This window comes from Anarhichas minor, unplaced genomic scaffold (assembly GCF_050575085.1).
Source record: "Anarhichas minor isolate MPS153535 unplaced genomic scaffold, ASM5057508v1 ptg000136l, whole genome shotgun sequence".
NCBI classification, from domain to species: Eukaryota; Metazoa; Chordata; class Actinopteri; order Perciformes; family Anarhichadidae; genus Anarhichas; species Anarhichas minor.
The window spans coordinates 14,034,626-14,052,927 of NW_027466582.1; the positions used below are offsets into that span (position 1 = coordinate 14,034,626).

Genomic DNA, 18,302 nt, shown 5'->3' on the forward strand with positions numbered 1-18,302 from the left:
AGAGGTATAAACTGGCGTAAAATAGAAATACTCAAGTAAAGCACAAGTAATTCAAACCTGTTGCCTACTTAAGTACAGCACTTTGGGAAGTAGTAGGCCTACTAAGTTGTAGTTTCTTGCTTTCTACAACTGGTTTATAGGGATAATTATCTAATTTTACCATGTTATCATGAGAAATTGAGATGAACATGGCAAACATTACTTCTGGTAAACATCTGCATGTTTACAGAACCGCCAGACTTTTCATCTTGTTAATTTATATTTTGGACGAAGGATGCAGCTCCATGAGTAAGAGGAAAAGGCAAAAAGCGGCTAATTAGTAAGGTCACTTCACTGTTGCTTTTGTTTTATTCATGTTTTTCACAACAACAAAAAAACATCATTAAAAAGTGTAATTTTGTCCAAACTCATGAGTGTTTTGTACCTTCCTGATGTGCGGTTAGTGGGGCATGCAGCTGTATCCGCGGCTGTCAGAGACGTTATACCCAGCCGCTGGGAGGCCACGCCCCCGGGGTTTTCCACCACTCACAGGGCAGAAAGTGATTAGCTCATCGCGGCTGTCAGTCACGCCTATCCAGCGTTGCTTCCTGTGTGAGCCAGTGGACTCGGTCTGTCTGCAGAGAGTCTCCGGTATGGGCAGGCGCCTCACTCCTCAACTTTTTACCGGAGATTTCACCACAGTTGCGTCCCATGTGACACGGTTTATAGCACCTGAAAATGGATTTCTGAATGGAATAACCCGAAAGTGAGTCCGACGTGAGTGTATCTGACCGTTTGAATTCATTTTTTTTTCTCCGTTGTTCGAGTTGTTGAAGGAAGAGGGGGAAAATGCCAGTCGCAACTCTTCTGCCTTTTACCGCGACCCCGAATAGGAAGTCTGTCAGCCCGACCTCTTTCAGGTTGACGGAGAAATTCATTTTGTTATTAGTGTTTAGCGCTTTTATAACCCTGTGTTTCGGGGCCATTTTCTTCCTGCCGGACTCGTCCAAGCTGCTCAGCGGAGTTTTCTTTCATTCCTCCGCGGTGGAGACCAACACCCGCACCGGTCCGGACAGCGGAGACCCGGGTTCGGCTGGAAGCGACGACAGGGTCCTGGCCAAAATCCGAAAAGACCACGAAAAAGCTCTGCTGGAGGCCAAGGATACGCTACAAAAACGTCCCGACGAGATAAAACAAGACATTTTGAACGACAAGGAGAAAGTTGCAAAGGAGAGTGCGGGTCAAGGTGGGAACGATGTGAATACTTTACCTTTCGTTGAGTATCACCGCCCGCCCGGGGCGACCGGACACGAGCCCCAGGACCCCGAGACCAAGGAGAGACGGGATAAGATCAAAGAGGTAAGGATCTGTTGAGCTCACGCGCTGTACGTTCTGTGCAGGAAAACGTCCCGCCAGACTCTCCCAAAAAAACAGGCATTTTTACATTTTCCACCGGGTTTATGGCAGTTGATAGACATGGTAAAACATGACTCAACAGCTTACACCATCGTCCATATCCCCTTTACAATTCGGCGCATATATGGCACACCAAGGAGCACTAGCGTGAATGAAATTTGAACTTTTACATAATGTCCCGCTTGTTATCTCCAATGTCCTCTCCGCCGATACAACGCTACCTCGCGGAGAGCGGTGGCAGTGAGTGGACACCAAGTATACAACTTGTGTTTTTGCGGACTACACGCTGACCATAGCGGGTCACTTATAGCAGCCGAAATGTGCAAAAACATCTAGTCGTGTTCAGCTGAAGGTCTTATGTCATGTTGTGATTTCTACCTACACCTGCCGGTGGATTTGACACATTGATTTCACGGCTTTGTCAACGGAATTTGGCGTGGCGTTGTTGTTGTTTTTGTCCCACGAAATCGAACAGGAGTTAGTTCCTGTGTGGGGGGGGGGGGAATGCGTGCAGGATCCACCGCCCTCTCCTCCGGGCTGCTGTACCTGTCTTTCAAGTTTCAGGGTTCGGGAAAATACGAGGCTGGTTTCAAAACCTGCTGTGATCAGATCACCACGGGGGGAACAGGGGCCGATCGTGGACACCTTTTAGCTTCTCACAGATCTCAATCAATGACCTAGGTTCAAAGGGAACTCCACAGTTGATAACCTGCGAATTCATGCTTCTTTTGAAAGCCTGACCATCTATTTTTATGATTCTGATTATTATTATTATTATTATTATTATTAGTACAGTTATTAATTGGGGTCATGACCCTGTAGGCCTGTCTCACTGTTATTCAATAGCTCGTGTGCATGTCCTATCATTCCACTCCAGTGAAAGCCAAATTGAAGCCTTGTAGGGTGCAGCAGGGTGGAAAAACAAACACACCAACAGGTAGCATATCCTGCGTTATTGTGACGCCTCACTGCACAGTGTGTGTGTGTGTGTGTGTCTGTGTGTGTGGGGAGGGGGGAGGGGGGAATGAGTGAACAGCCCAGCGGTGCGGTGGGTGCAGGAGGGTGTTCTGGTCACGCTTGCTGCATGATCTGTGGCATTATGATCTCTAGATGGAAATGGCATTATTATCTTAAGTGTTATTTGAGAGAGAGAGAGAAAAAAAAAAGGAGTTTTCCCCACGGCGCTTCTGGAGAGCAGTTTGCCGTGGATCTGCTCAGTGAGGTGATTTCCTTCCATTTACTCATTCAGGTGGTTAAGTGCCGGACTCGCGTAGAGGACCGTTGAGTGAGTGAGCAGATAAGGGTTTTGTGGTCCTGACTGAGCACACGTGGCTGCTGTCTGACATTCAGATGGACTGATATTTGCCTTTTCATTGCAAATCATTTGAAAATGAGATAACTGCAGGTCGGCATGGCCCCGAGCTGATATGAAGGTGGATATGACTTCCCTGAACAGCCTCTGTGGGGGCCGTGCTGAATACTGACAAAATGAAATGCATGATGTATTTATAGACATGTCGCTCAGGTGTCTCTCTGGCTGTAAACGCTGTCCCGAAACACCTTAAAAGAGCATCGCTTGTGTTTGTTATTAAAGATGCACAGTTGGAAGTGCTGACGGGGCACGTTTCTGACCTTAAGATGACATCACCTGCCACTGAACGGTCACGCTGTCAACCACGTGGACGCGGTATTAAAGACATCATGTCAACGAGAGGGGCCATACGAAGCAGGGACTACAGTTTACCGATAGTGTGCGTGCTCCGCCCAACTGTTTGTCGTCACATGGGCTTTACCACTGCTCTAATGTAGTTGGTCATCTTAGCGACAGTAGTACAAACGCACAATCCAGGTATGAGGACTTAAGCATTCATTTAAATATACTTTCTTCTGAGTCCTTAATGTGGAATAAGATGGCATTATTTCTGTCTTTAATCTGACCTAGACTCTAGCATAACCCCTAATCCCAAATGTCTTCCCTCCCAGCTCTCTGTTCTACGGTCAAATGTGAACTTTGCGTCTTTGCAAACAACAACAACAACAACAACAACAGTGAGCTGGGAGAAAAGGCAACAGAGCATCATCCCTGTTGGAAAAGCTGTTTTGAAGATTTCTTGTTTCGTCGAGGCAGCAATCTGTGTTTATAAAGAGCAGTGGAAACACAGATTGTCTCGCTCCGGGCTGTTTTTTAAAAAATGGCCAAATATGAAATTCCTTTAAATCTGGTTTAAAAAAAAAGTACCTCTGGTGCCAAAAGCATCAGACTGAATATTCCCACAAGTTGCACTGATGCTGCTGTTTACAAACGTTAGTAGCTCCAGCAGCATCCCTGAAACGTTCAGGTCGATACGTGTTGGTCGTCCTACTGTTTCTTTTCCAAACATGTTCATCAGCTGGTGATCTGTAGTTGACGTCAGTAGTAAAACAGATAGTGCTTCAAACAGTGAAATAAACAGCTGTTATCTGGAGTCTTAACATCGTAATTTGGTCGGGATTCACCTTTGCAGATGTTGGATATCGGGCCGATACTGACTGAACTAGCTGGTATCGGTGAAAATGACACCAATCTATATATCCTAATTTAATTCGATATGTTTATACTATATACAGTACATACGTGGGTTTTGACCAATTGATTGCTGCATTAAAAACATTGACACCTGAAGGGCACTGACAGGTCGTCCATGTTAACAGCATCAAGCGAATCCCGTCAGGATAACGATCGCCGCTCTAAAATATTTGGCAGCGAGCGGCTACTCCGCCATTGTCTGTCGTCCGGTCTGTGCGACGGCTGTTTAGATTGTGAGGGTTGCAGTTTGTCGCAGAGAGGAAGAAAATAAGTTTGTCCATCTGTAACTAGCTGCATCTTAATCTCTGTTTGTTCAGAGTAAACCCCACAGCGTTGCAGGGATGGCCCATGACAGTGCAATATGCTATGACAGCAAGACAAAGGCCGAACGTCTGGCACAACCTCCCAACCTAATGAACGACTTGGGGGAGAGAGTGTAATGCTTTGAACTACCAGAAAAAGACACAACAGTAGTGCGTTTTTATCCTTCTCTACTGTCTTTTTTTTGAAGATTTTCTGCACTCTCTGCTCTGTATAGCCAATAACTCCCTTCGCACAAAACGCAGCCACACAAACAGGCTCCGGCATGATCCCCCCCCGGCCTTATTTGAAGACATAAGTTCTGTGGCAGAGGCTTCTTACTCCACCTCGCCACCCTCTGACCCTGTTATCCAGGGATCTGAGTGTTGTGTTTGTGACGAGCACGAGTAAAGGATGGGCTAACGGCTTGTTGTGAGTGACCGCCACCAATCCCACAATCAGGCAAATGTCTTTGTCGGCTTCAAATCAAAGGCCCTCCGGAGAGCCCCCTCCTCCCTTTGAGTCTGCGGCCCGAGGCGAGAGCAGCGGGGGGTGATAATGAAAGCCCCCTCGGATGATAAACAGGGAAAATCAAGGTTGATGGGGTCGGTCGATGCTGGATGCTAACACACCTGCGTTATTTGACACAGTAAACTACTTTCCCCTCTGGTGGTAACAGGCTTCTTAACCGGCTCCAAGTAGATTGCATCTCAGGATTGTGACCACCGTGGCATCCCTGGAATATTATGATAGATGGAGCAATGTTTTCCCATCAGGGAATTAAAGAAATGTGTCATCGTCGGACCAAATTCTGTTTAAATTATTCTTTTAACAAGTTGCATCAAGTGAAACTGTAAAATGTGTGTTTTTAAAATTTATTTTACCACACACTTTCACCCATTTAACCCTTGTTAGCAGTCCGTCTGAAAAGGTTAATGGGCAACGTGTATCCGTGACCTTCTACCCGACCGAGCTAAACTGCAGGTCGGACAGGGCCTGACTTTGAGATTTAAACACAATTTAACAATGTTGGTGATTTTAAACGTTACATTCTACAGAATGTACATGAGTTGGTAGGAAAAAAAGAGGATTCAGGTTAAATTGAACCTTTTTCTTTGAACGGTGACGAGCAGACGTTAACTCGTGGCTTTCTTCTGTAACGCGTCATGTTCACACTTCCTGTATGAAGTCTGGAGTTCCAGACCGTTGATCACTTGAGGGAAAAAAAAAGGAAATAACAAACCGTTATATTTCGGTGTTTGTCCTTAGTTGTGGAAAGTTCCTCAGAGTGGACCATTTACAGCAGACATTAAAGTGTGTCTCCTGAGCACACACTATCCGCCGTCATTTTCACAAATGAAGCACTTGATCCTGCCTGTTCCCTGTCTACCAGTGTCCTCACGGTTCACATCTAAAGGATGTTCAATGACTGCACTACAACTGATCCACATTGAAAACAGACTCTCTGTCGGTGCCATTAAAGCATTCAGTGTTTTATCCATTAAGTCGTAGTTTGCTGCCAAATATCAGGCTTTAGTTCCACCACTACTCCTGGCCCCAAGTTACCTTGAATATAAATGATGTTAATGATTTCCACAGTCAAATGTACAAGTTTTAGATTTAGAAAAACAGGGCACTAGAAGAGAAAAATCTACTTCTTGTCTATTCTAGTAATTAAGGTCAACAGACTTCACTGGTTCTTCTTCAATTAGAAAACCACACAGGTAATCTATTACACTGTATTCTGCGTGAGCCCCTAAAACTCACTCAAGGACCCCTGGGAAAACCTGGAATGTGCTCCAAGAACCACTGCTGAGGCTCTTATCTTTGTGGCAGCTGTTTTTTTTTTTATATAATGAAAGACTTGTTGCTAATTAATACACACAGACTCACCTTTTGTGCTCTGAGCAACCGCTGCTGTCCTGTCTGACTCACCATCCTTGTGTGTGTAAAGTTGGAGCTTGTTGCTGCTTAAGTATGCAGATGAGATGCAAATGGGCATTTGACTGGCCATAAGGACAGTGTGTCTGCAGTATTTACTCCTTTCAGCTCACCGTCTTCAAGCCCGTCACCTCTGTCAGCAACTCTTCTTCTTTGAAATGCACAAACGCACTCACAAAGAGGGATCTGTAAGCAGCGGCTTGCACACACACACACACACACACACACACACGTAGACAAACACACACACACACACACTATTCAGAGAGCCGTGGATTAGAGGCTGGTTGTTTGTTAAGGTTTCATCCTGCCTGTCCAAAGCCAACTGTCGGGGAAAGATGAAACATCAATCCCCCCCCTCACATCTCTACATGTCATTTCCTTACCCTCTTCTTTTCATCTTCAGGAGGCAGTTTTTTTTATTTGTTTTTTTTGCCCACTCCCAACCTGATTGTTTTTCTACTGTGCGTGCGTGCGTGCGTGCACGCGTGGGCGCGTCTCTGCAAGCGTGCGGCGCGTTTCGCCAAAAAAAGCCATTTTGCCGCTTCGCCAACCTGCAGAGCCTAAAATAAATTCGCTGTCTCTTTCTCTTGTTAACTTGGCAGCCTATAAGTCCTATTTTGGTATCGACCATTTGAACTAATTGCCTCTGGTTCCCTGGTCCCACTTCTTCTCTTTGTGTGTGTGTGTGTGTGTCTCAGATAGAGTTACTGCTCACCCCTTCAGGTGCTTTCTTTAATTGCATGATGGCTGCTGATGACCAGCACTACTGCTTCTGCTCCTGTGTGTGTGTGTGTGTGTGTGTGTGTACATGAATGTACTTGTGTGAGCGCTGATGTAGACGGAGAACTCCCTTCAGCCAGTGGAAGCCCTGTTAATTTCCAATGCTAATTTAGGTAAAGTTGTAGAGAAGTCATCAATTGCTGCGCTTGTGTCGAACCTTTTATGCCACAAATCTGAATACGAGCCAAAACAGAATTCATTCCAAAAGAGCGGTTCAGCGTTTTGCATAAGAATGGCCTTTTAATGTTGCAGCTGAGAGGCTCTTCTCCACTGCGGTTCCCACTTAATTTAGCTCACATTTTTGGTAATATTTTGTTCAGGGGAAAGATTTCATATGTTCGGATGTCCACCGTCTTCCCCTGTAAAGACGAATCTCGCTGCACCTGTAGCCTGAGGCCGGTGCGCCGGCTGGAAGAATAAGATCCAATAATCTATATTATAATAGCGTCATAAAGTCACAGTAAATATATAGTCCCAGTGGATAGCCCGCGAGGCTTTAGATATTTGAAATCCATATATTGTTATGGATTGTTACAGCACGGCTCTTATGATGTCAGTGCGGATAGATTGGTCCAGTGGTTGAGTTTCGGGGGTTGTTCTACTCGCTCCAGGTCATATGTTTGTTGCCTGGGAGGGAATATAGACTCCAGAGTGGCCAGAGGGCAGGCCCCAGCGTCCCACACACACACACACCACAGGCCTGAGGCGGTGGAATATTAAGCTTTATCGCACGTGGACTGCATCCATCTCGGAGGTACATCTAGCGCTTCGTTGTGCCGTCACTGGATCCGCTCTCCCGGCGCCGTTCCCGCTCATGCATAGTCATCGAGCATTGATTTGGGAAACCACGGAGCAAGATAACTTAGACGGATGGTTATCACGGTTTCCTAGTGTTTGTGCCATAGGTGAAGGCACGAGCAAGCCTTAAAGAGTGGGTGGGGAGTTGTTCAAGCAAATACGTGGGACCATACATTTACATTTACATTATACCAACCGAAAGACACGCATATACTGCCTCGCTGGGTTTTCTGCAGTGCTTTGCTGAATGCAAAGCCCAATGAAGTCCTGATTTTTTTCCTCTTTTTTTATTTTTATAATCATGATAAGCGAGTAAAGATAAAGCAAACACTGACAGAAAGATACTTTATTTAAAACCCAAATCTTAAGAAATCTCCATAATGTTTTTTTTCATATCTTTTGGAACACATATATAAAGTCGAGGTTTAGTCGAGGATGTTTTATCTCGTGATAAGTGGTTGTATAAAGGGGGGGGGAGATCGTAGCCCCTGCTGAAATCCATACCTGGGATATTGCTTGTTGCATTATGAATGCATTATAAATGTCCAAATCTCGGGAAGATGAGACCAAATTGCATCGTGCGTTTCAAGTATAGCCATCATGCATCACAACAACACACCGAAATGCACTTAAGCGGCTGAAGGTGCCGGGCGATGCAATTTTAAAAACTGAAGATTGAATGTTTTAATGTACCGAAAGTGTGCCGGGGAAGTTAAATGACCATAATTTGTGTTGTTTTGAATCGCAGCGCTCGTGACGGTCTGAAATGTGCCTTCTGTCATCCGATAGAAGTAAAATTGTCAGCCAGCTCGGGCCGGCATCACTCGGCGCAGTATTGGATGACCTCGAAGCTGTAAATGAGTCAACATCCATACTTTAAACCAACGCATGTCTTTTTAAAAAAAAAAAGCGTCTGTCCTTGTAGCTGCTATATACACTCATAAAGTCGTCTGTCTGCTACCTTTAGATATTACATTTAATAAGTGTTTATGAAGAGAAATGTTGCTGGTTTCAGCTCTGTGTCAGTGACAGACTTGTTTACAGGGCTGGCTCCAGCTTTGCTGTGGATTTCAATGTTTGTCGAAATATGAACTTAAATGAAATGGGTAAAATACTTGATAGATTTATTTAAATGAGTTGTTAGTGGCAGCCCTAAAATCAGCTAATGTTGCGTTGCCTAAAACTCACACTAGACTTCAGTGCCTAAAAAAACACAGCGAGCTAAATGAATTGTCAATAACGAAAACACCAATAACCATTTGAACCGCCTCCGTTTGATGCTTCAGTCCACTCTCTTCCACTCGCAGCTCGTTTTTTAAGCTTCCAGAGCTCGGAGCCCAACAACAGCCAAACAGCGGACATGCACTTAAACTATCAAAAAATCAAATCCAAAAAGAGACTTACTGCTAGCCCAACATCACAAAATATAGAAAGGATTTTTAGGGTTGGGCAACAGGAAGTCTTGTGGTGCATTATATTATGTTTCCTCACTCAGACCTCCTGCATCTACAGCCTGACATTTTCAGCTTTAGAGCTTCGCTTTTCTTTAGCCAATCCTATCAATACACCGCAGGCTTTGGCCCGCAGCCTTGTGTGTGTGTGTGTGTGTGTGTGTGTGTGTGTGTGTGTGTGTGTGTGTGTGTGTGTGTGTGTGTGTGTGTGTGTGTGTGTGTGTGTGTGTGTGTGTGTGTGTGTGTGTGTGTGTGTGTGTGTGTGTGTGTGTGTGTGTGTGTGTGTGTGTGTGTGTGTGTGTGTGTGTGTGTTCTTCCTGCTGTGGGCAGCTGGCTATTGACAGATTCCAGTAGCTCTACAAATGTTATGTGACCATTTTTTTTTATTCGGTGCACATGGGAGATGTGAGCGTCCCCTGATTTGGTTTCTCTTCCCCTTTCTCTCTCTCTCTCTCTCTCACTCTCTTTCTCTTTTCCTCGCCTACTCTCTTTACACACACAAATCATAGAAACACAGTAGGTTTTCTTTCTAGCGTGTTCTTCATTTATTAGAATGCTTTTAGGCTCTCAGTATAAACTCGTACATAGTGGCGAAAACCTTTTTTTCACTTTTATTTGAGAGAGGGTATTAATTGAGACATGTACTTTACAAATGTGACCATATTTGACTGGGAAACCTCCCTGTTTTCTGTGTTAATGTGCTGTTTGCTGTTAATGAAAGCTCCACTCTTTCTCCATCTGTTTCACATTAGAACCCTTCCAGCAGTTCCGAGCGCACAGATGCTTTTCCCCCTTCGCTACAAGGTTTTTTTATTATTGTGAAACATCTGCAGGAAGTGTGCGAGAGCCATTATAGTAGAGATAATCAGATCCCAATTTTAAACCCGGCCGTTAATCGAATGCGCAGAATTCGGAGACGGAGACATAGGAAGCAGAGTTTGAGAGAAGAATGAGGAGGTACCGGTGTGGATTCAGACAACGCATGTGCAATAGCCTTCTGGATCATTAGCAGTCTGCGGTAGGATTGCAGGATTATTAGCATTCCTTTTGCTGTAGACAGTGATGTATGCTAAGCAGGGTGGCCTCTCGGCCTCATGGGACTTTGAGGGAACACACACACACACGCATGTAAAATCTATTGCCATTAATGACCATGCCGTGTGCATTTGTCTTCTGTCTAATTTGTCTTGTCTTGCTCAGAGCTAACACGGCGCTAGCTCATCAGCATCCCGAGGTTATCGATCACGTTTACAATCGCTTCAGTTGTGCGTTGTGACGTTGGAGAGTGAAACGCAGCGGACAAATTGGCATTTAGCTTAAGAGGTGTTTTTAGAGTGGTGTGCAAAGGGCAAAGAGGCGTTAAAATGGCACGACTCAGCAATATCTTGGGGAAGGCGCTTAATATCAACTCAGTTTGTGAGTAATTCAATATACACTTCTTTAGTCTAATGATCTTTTCTCTTGATGTTCCTGCTTTAGTCATGTGAGAGGATCTTATGATAAAGCATTTCTAGTTTTAATCCTGCGTCCCTGTATTCATTTTCCATTTATCTCTTGTTATATGGCTAATCGAGTATGCACTCGGGGGCGTGAACAAAAAATATCCAATCAAAGGAGACTTTGGGGCGATAAGTGAGCCACACCGGTCATATATAACCATCACTGTTTGTGGATTGTAGTAGCTAGAGAGGTTTGTGTTCGGACGCCATTGGGCAAAAACGTTCCATTTCCAAAACATTGTGGCTGAGGTCCAAGTCAATCACGGGAAACTTTGCTGATTTTATAAAATCGGTTAAAAAAACGCAGTGACAAATGACAAATAAACCCAAGCTTGAACTTAAAACAAGCGTCAACATAACCTGGCCTGGTGTGACGCTTTATACCGGACAGGAGCCAAGTAAAGAGACGACACCTTTATCTGCGGCACGCCGACACGTCCCATTTCATTCCTCATGCCAACAACAAGTTGCAGCACAAGCGCTTTCATATTTGGCCAACCAATCTCAACATGAAGGAATTTGTTTTGGTCTGTTCCCACGCAAGACCGGTGTTGATGGATGTGCACACAGGGAGGTGGAGGAGCACTGTTGGGGATGTATGAGCACTTGCCAAGGTAAAGACAGTTTATTGGAGTTTGATTTGTCTCCATTAGAGGTGTTAACATACTCTGTTGTATACATGTCTAGGTCAATAACTTGTATATTAGGGGTGGGACAAATACTCAATACTATGTGTTTTCTTGTAAGACTGAAGCATTTTGTTGTTTCTTTCCTTTACCGCAGACTGATCTTAAGTTTAAATGGCACCGTTAATACAAACAACATTGGACATTTATAGTTCGCTGCAAGACGGTGCAGGATTTACAGTTAACTAATGTTATGCTGAGAGACTCTACATCTTTTTGTTATGTTCATGTTAGCGGCGTTCTTATTAGGAAGGGTGTGAAAATGTTCCCAAATGGCTGTTTAGGAACTTTTTTTTTTTTTTTTGGTCCTGCTGACATTACCTGGGATATGAGCCGAAGTTCAAGCCATTATAGACACATCTGTTGTTTGGTGCTCATTGTGTATCGTCCTCCTATCATATTTTCTTATTCGGGGTTATGTTCCCACATAGCCAGTTTTCTTGTTCATTCAGCGGTTTGCTTTGAGGTTGACCCATCTGTCTACACTTGCAGAGGCACATCTGTGATGCTCATGAAGAATAAACAGCCCGTGCAAAGGCCGAGGACGTAAATTTGTCATTTCACGTCCCGTGAACAAGTTTGCCAATTTAATCTTGGCAAATACAAACTTCTAGGAATCTAGGTGTTGGCACAAACAGGCTGGCTGCCTTCAAATGTTTTGGAAACACCTTTTAGGCTGCGAGCCGCCAGAGGGGTTGAAGTATTTTGTGACCGAGCCTTGAAGCCCAGTGATGGAGACGGAGGAAAACCGCTCTTGGATATTCAATATTAACGTGTCCCAAGCGCCCCGTTGGTCAGGGTCGGCTGATTCTCTCTCCTTTAATCCAATTCGGTCTAATACTCAGGCTGTCGATCACATAGTCCATTTATTTTCCAATCTCCCTTTCCTTCCTCCTCTCCTTCTTCCATGCGAGTGCTAGCATTGTAACACTACAAGCTCTGCCACCCTGCATGTTCTATCGGCTAAGGACCTGAAAACCTGAGTTTTAAGGACCATCAAGTTCCTGTGGTCTGACTTAAAAAAAAAAAAGTTCTATATCCATATTGCTAATCTTATCCATCTGAATTCATGATACTGAATTTGAATTTCAGAGCTTATCGGTGGCCTCCACACGGCTCTCAACAATGGACGGCTGAGCGGGCAGCTCTCAGCTAACAGCGCTAACCCCGCTAACAGCGCAAACTACCGCAACAGCGCCGACGGAGCCAGCAGTGTTCATCTCACCATGCTGTCTGTTCGACACATGATTAAGCTTCTATCTCTAAACTCCCGGCCAAATTGAGCAACACGACGGCGTGAGCTCGAGGAAAGGCTAACAGACTTTAAAACGCATTTCCTTCACTTGCATTTGCAGTTTTTTTCTTCAATTAGTGTCGGATTAACTACGGCTGCAGGTAATTACACAATCAGCAAATGGGACTGCCCTCTGGAAGCGGTCTGCAAGTGATAGAGAGCCGGAGGGTTGCAGCATGGGGGGGGGGGGGTCACGTCCAAATGCAGTAATGCTGAAATAGAAATGTCTTAATGAAAGAAATTATGTTCCAAAACATTTACTGAGGACATCATTCAACTCCAGCTGAGAAAGAAACAAAAAAAAGGCCTGCTAATAACAATCCACGCCTCCTGAATATAAATGTCTTACAAAGAAAGTGCATTGTGCCAGAGAGTATTAGCATCACAGTGAGTGCCACGTTTAATGACCACACTGCCATAACTCCCCATTCTCTCTTTGTTTTGACATTATAAAAATTGTCATCTGGTATTACTGCTGTGTTTCTCTTTCCAAGAAGCCTTTTTTTGTGGCTCATCCAGCGTTATTCCACTATATTTACGTTTTACCCACTCCATTGCTCCTTTAAATTACCTGTGAAAACTGCAAAACAACATTGTTAATTGTTTGAACTTTGTAAATTAACTGCAGATCATACTTCATCTTCATCCATGTTTTGTTAGAGCACAGAAACAGGTGCAGGTGGGCCAGCGGGAGTGTCAGTTTTGAATGACTGCAACTTACAGAACGCTTATCAACCCTCTCCTGGATTTCATGGGTATGTTAAAGCAGTGGCTCTGTAGCATGTAGTTTGACAGGCAAGTCCTAGTACAACACCCCCCCCCCCCCCCCCCCCCCCACACACACACACACACACACACACACACACACACACACACACACACACACACACACACTCTCAGTGGTTTGAACCCCGGGGTTTGGATGTGGTCCGTTTGCCTCTCTTCTCCCGGACACGCGTGTTGGCTGCCGTGTGCCCGGTTCAATTTACCAACGAGGAAGAGAGGCAAGCCAAGTACACAAGCTAAATTATTCAGCCTGCATCCTGCAGCCACTCTAATGAACAGGAGGAAGACGATGAGACTGTGTGTTAGTGTATGTGTTATAATAGATACTTGTCATTGTGCACACTTGTTTACTACACATTTTGATCCTCATGGTCTTGATATGCAGGTTTTTATGAGAGCGCACATTTTGTAAACTTAATTGGAAATAGTGTGTTAGACACTCATTCATTAGGTTGACAAAATAAAAGGTCAAGAATAAAGACACGAAGAGGCACAAAAGGAGGGAGTGAAAGGGAAAGGCCATTTATTAGCCGATACGGGTTCTTGAAGCTCTGGCGGGTTATTTGTTTCATTAAAGCTTATTATGGTTGTTAATTTTCCTTTTCAAATTCGGACCAATTTCATGCCCTCTCAGTGCATTGTTATGGATGAGAAAAAGCAAAACACAGCACTTACATTTGCTACTGAAAGCGTAGCAGTGACATTAAATGGAGTCTAATCTGAATAGATTGTATTCCGTTTGCTACAGAGAACCGTTGTATTATGAAATCAGTCTTTCATCCAGCACATCGGAGGTGAAGCACTCTGACAGGACCACATCTGACTTTTCTCTTCAATAAAAGAGCAGCATCATCAGCAAGCTAACACATCAGCGCTGCCATGATATACACACACACACACTCTTCAGACAGTCTTATACTGTAATAAACTCAGCACCTGTTTTCACAGCCAGGAGGTGAAACTCTGCTCACTTGATTTAACCATTGTGACCCGTGAACTCCTGGTCCACCAAACAGCAACAATAGAAGCCCCGCGGCACTAAACAGAGCAAACTCTGCACCTTTCTGTCCGACTATTGTGTCTTTACATTATTGACTTTTCTCACACCAGACATTTTGTCTTGTCATAGCAGGAAAAATACAAGTGTGTCCGTCTTAATAACATCAATAAAGACTTCGTTCCTTTTAAAGTGAGCCAGGAGGACATGCCCAGTCAGCATGCAGCACCAAGGCAGCAGCACAGCCCTCGCACAGCTTCAGTTGTCTAACAGCCGAAGCCGGTGCCCTCATGTTCCCCTCTCTGAGCGGTGTCTTTACTTTAACGCTCATGCAGATATAATCTCAGTGCTACTGCAGAGAGAGGGGAGCATAACCTCTGATCTGTGTCTGTACCACCGCGGGGAGGATTACTTTGTCTGCGTTACAAGAGGCTGCTTGCTCGGTTCCCATCTCTGGACTTTTTAGGTGTTGTTTGCGGAATCGCCATTGCAGAGGACCGAGTATATTTGTCTTTCATGAGACCGCACGACACGGATTTCGACCGGGATCTGGATTTAATTTGACAAATGATCCAACAAAACCAGCACTCGCATTAAATTCTCAAGCCGACTGTCGCTGAAATCCCCTCCACAGAAGCTGCTGCTGTCGTATTTTTTATTATAATAAATTTTTTTTTTTTTTTTTTTTTCAAAGCTGCCTCACAAAGCCACTTCTGCCCTTCTGAGGAATGATTTGGATTGAACTGATCTGTTGCACCAACAAAAAAGAAGTCAGGATGCTGGGCTTCTCCACCACTGCACTAACAGTTACAAATGTTATACTCTTAATGTGTTGTAGCTGGCTAAAGGAGATGCATTGCAATGCTGGTAGAAAGAGAGCAGCACACAGGCTTCCAGCTAACTTCCAGGGAACTTCAGCGGACAATATCTCTTACAGTGGCTCTGCAGGACTGGGACAAAAAAATATAGCCTCAGAGAAAAGGCTTTTGTAAGAATTGATGGACCACAATCTACTGCTTTTTCCCTCTTAAATGCTATCCAACTGGGGGAACTTTGCACCCACGCATCATTTGTAACATAAGAAAATGTGTTTTTATATTCAGCCACAGCTTGTAAGACCTTTAGCAGTGAGCAAATTGATACCGTTTGTTTAATTTAGTACGCTTCTAAACACTGTGAACTAAATTCACAATGAAATGAACAATAGACGGCATGTACTTATGTGGTTTAACAACTAATAGCTTGTCATGAGTCTGTTTCATGTTCTTCAGGCTTCGTACGGGATCTTCAGTTGTAAACTCTGTTTAAGTCTTTTATCGTAGGAGGGTTACATAGTCAAAACTATAATGCAAATTATGCAGTAATTATGTCTGGGACTATCCAGGCGTTTCCAGGTTATAAATTTGCGAAGAAGATAAGACAAAATGCCATGGCAACTTTATTATCCCTTTTTAATGTGTGGCTTAATTACTCTGGAGTGGAGCGGATCCAATTCGGCCCACTTTGTACTGGAGAAGAGGTATAATTATTCCATTATCACACGTTTAAATATCATCAGCGAGAAAATATTGGACACTGAATATAGCAAGACGAAATACCCGAGAATGGAGGGAACCAGGTGTCTGGTTTAAGAGCCCGGGGCTTTTCATTTTTAATGTTTGAGTGGAACGGATGGTAAAAGTAAAGCATTCTGAAAATTGGATAATCCCACGGTGTGCTGGTTGGGTGGGTGGGTGGGTGGGATGTAAATGTTACTGATTATTGCCTCCATTCATTAGGACTGTTGAAGTGAATGGATTGGCAAACAGTGATTCTCCTGGCTGAATAATGGACCCAGGGGATCCAACCCTCAACAAACATGGATTAGAGCCGAGAAGATCGGTCGATTAATCATTTAGTTGACCTACAGAAAATGAACCAACAACTGTTTTATTAATTAATTTATCATTCAAGTTTTTTTTTTTAAGTGCAAAAAAAGCCTTGAAATGAACCTTTCCAAGCCTCTTAAATGGGAGTATTTGTTATATTTCTTTGTGTTTTTTGACTGTTGGTCGGACTAAACACGACATTTCAAATTGTCCCGTTGGACTGTTGGAAACTGTGATAGGCGTTTTATTATAGACCAAACTATCTACTGCTATCGTTAGTATAATTGTTAGATTGATCTGTAATGAAACATTTGTTGTGTCTTGTTGCGGCCTACTTGCAGTGAGGAGACGGGGTTGGTTGATGGAGGCTTTAGATTCTGTAATTCTGTCTCGTTTCTTTCCACCCCCAACACATGGTACCAATCCGGGCAACGGTTTCGTACGGCAATTCCATCGGTGACGTCGCAGAAGTGTTGGACAGCCACAATAATGTGGACGTGGAGACAAAAATCCTCTCATTTGTTTCTGTCAAACAGCCAGAGTCGACGGTTTCCCACGTTTCCTCTCGATCCAGACATTTGATATTCCGTGGTTATCTCCCCCCCCCTCCCCCGTTGCTCACCACCCCAAGTCATTTGAATGGACCGCAGCGTCCTGGCATTTCTCTGCGGTTCAGTCCTCGTCTCTGCCAACCTGTTACACAAATGAGTGATGAGCTCGAGCTCTGCCTTCGCTGCTTCCTGCTGTATCGAAGCGGGCGGTGGCTGTAATGGAGGGAGGGAGGGAGGGAGGGAGGGGGAGGAAAATCAATCTGCCTTTCACAAAGTCTTCATTAGTTTGCCTTTTGTCAAGCGGCTGGGTCAAACCAAATTGGGCTGCTTCCTACACCGAGAGAAAGGTCAGGTCAGGTCTGTGTGTGTGTGTGTGTGTGTGTGTGTGTGTGTGTGTGTGTGTGTGTGTGTGTGTGTGTGTGTGTGTGTGTGTGTGTGTGTGTGTGTGTGTGTGTGTGTGTGTGTGTGTGTGTGTGTGTGTGTGTGTGTGTGTGTGTGTGTGTGTGTGTGTGGTCTGATACAGATGTGCAAACCCACACACAGACACCACTAAGAGGTCTGAGAAGGAGTGTTTAGCACTTCACCCTGTGCAATAAAAGTCATGGTTAAATGAAAACTGAAAACCTTTTGTAAACCTTGTTGGATAACATCCGCACAAAAATGCCCAAAACAACGTATCGATTACATTCCCCTCCAAACGTCTGAACTGAACAGTTGTCGGGGTGGAAATGTAGCATAGGTTTGAATTTGCTTTCCCAGCCACCTCGAGATTATGCACGTAGCTCTTTTTCTATGTTGTGAGAGCCGGGCCTCTTCAATTCCCGCTCTCTCCGTTTCGACGTGTGTGAACTCAATTGTCAGAATCTATTTAAAAACAACAACAACACCTCAAACAGCCCTTGCTCCTTAACACGTGGGTCGTAGCTGTTATGGCTCCATTTCTGAATAGATAATGTCAGTTATCATAGCGCCGATGACTGCCAAGTGTTCGTGTTTCATTTGAACGTCTTTATTGTCAATAACTGTGCTCCCTCCGGAGTGTTGTTCTGTTTGCCAGAACCAGGTTTTTTTTTTAACCAAACAGTCAGTCGCAGATATACATTGTTCTCCTTCTCCTCGGTTTCATCGCCCTCCCCTTTCCTTCCCTGACAGCCGTCAGCTAATATTGATTTATTAGTGGGTAATGTTGCTTCGCAGGTAGGGCTTGTGCTGTTGATCGTGTTATCAACACTGAGCGCTGTTAAGCACCAATCGGGCTATTGGGAACGAGGTATTTTACGACCCCAATCGGGTCAGCGAGTCTTGGCACAGGCTGGGATCTACGAGACGAGGTCTGATTGGAAATGTCTTTTTTTTTTTTTTTTTTATTGGCCCTGGATTTATTGAC

The 18,302-nt window shown here is 44.4% G+C and overlaps 1 protein-coding gene across 1 annotated transcript in view; it reads left to right on the forward strand.

The window, feature by feature from the left end:
- The first annotated feature begins 592 nt into the window (after positions 1-592).
- man1a1 (mannosidase, alpha, class 1A, member 1) overlaps positions 593-18,302 on the forward strand; it is a 128,843-nt gene continuing 111,133 nt past the window's right edge. The window contains exon 1 of the mRNA XM_076083831.1: positions 593-1,338. Within this exon, the coding sequence (XP_075939946.1) occupies positions 829-1,338 (510 nt within the window). The 5' untranslated portion in view covers positions 593-828. The remainder of the gene's footprint in view (positions 1,339-18,302) is intronic.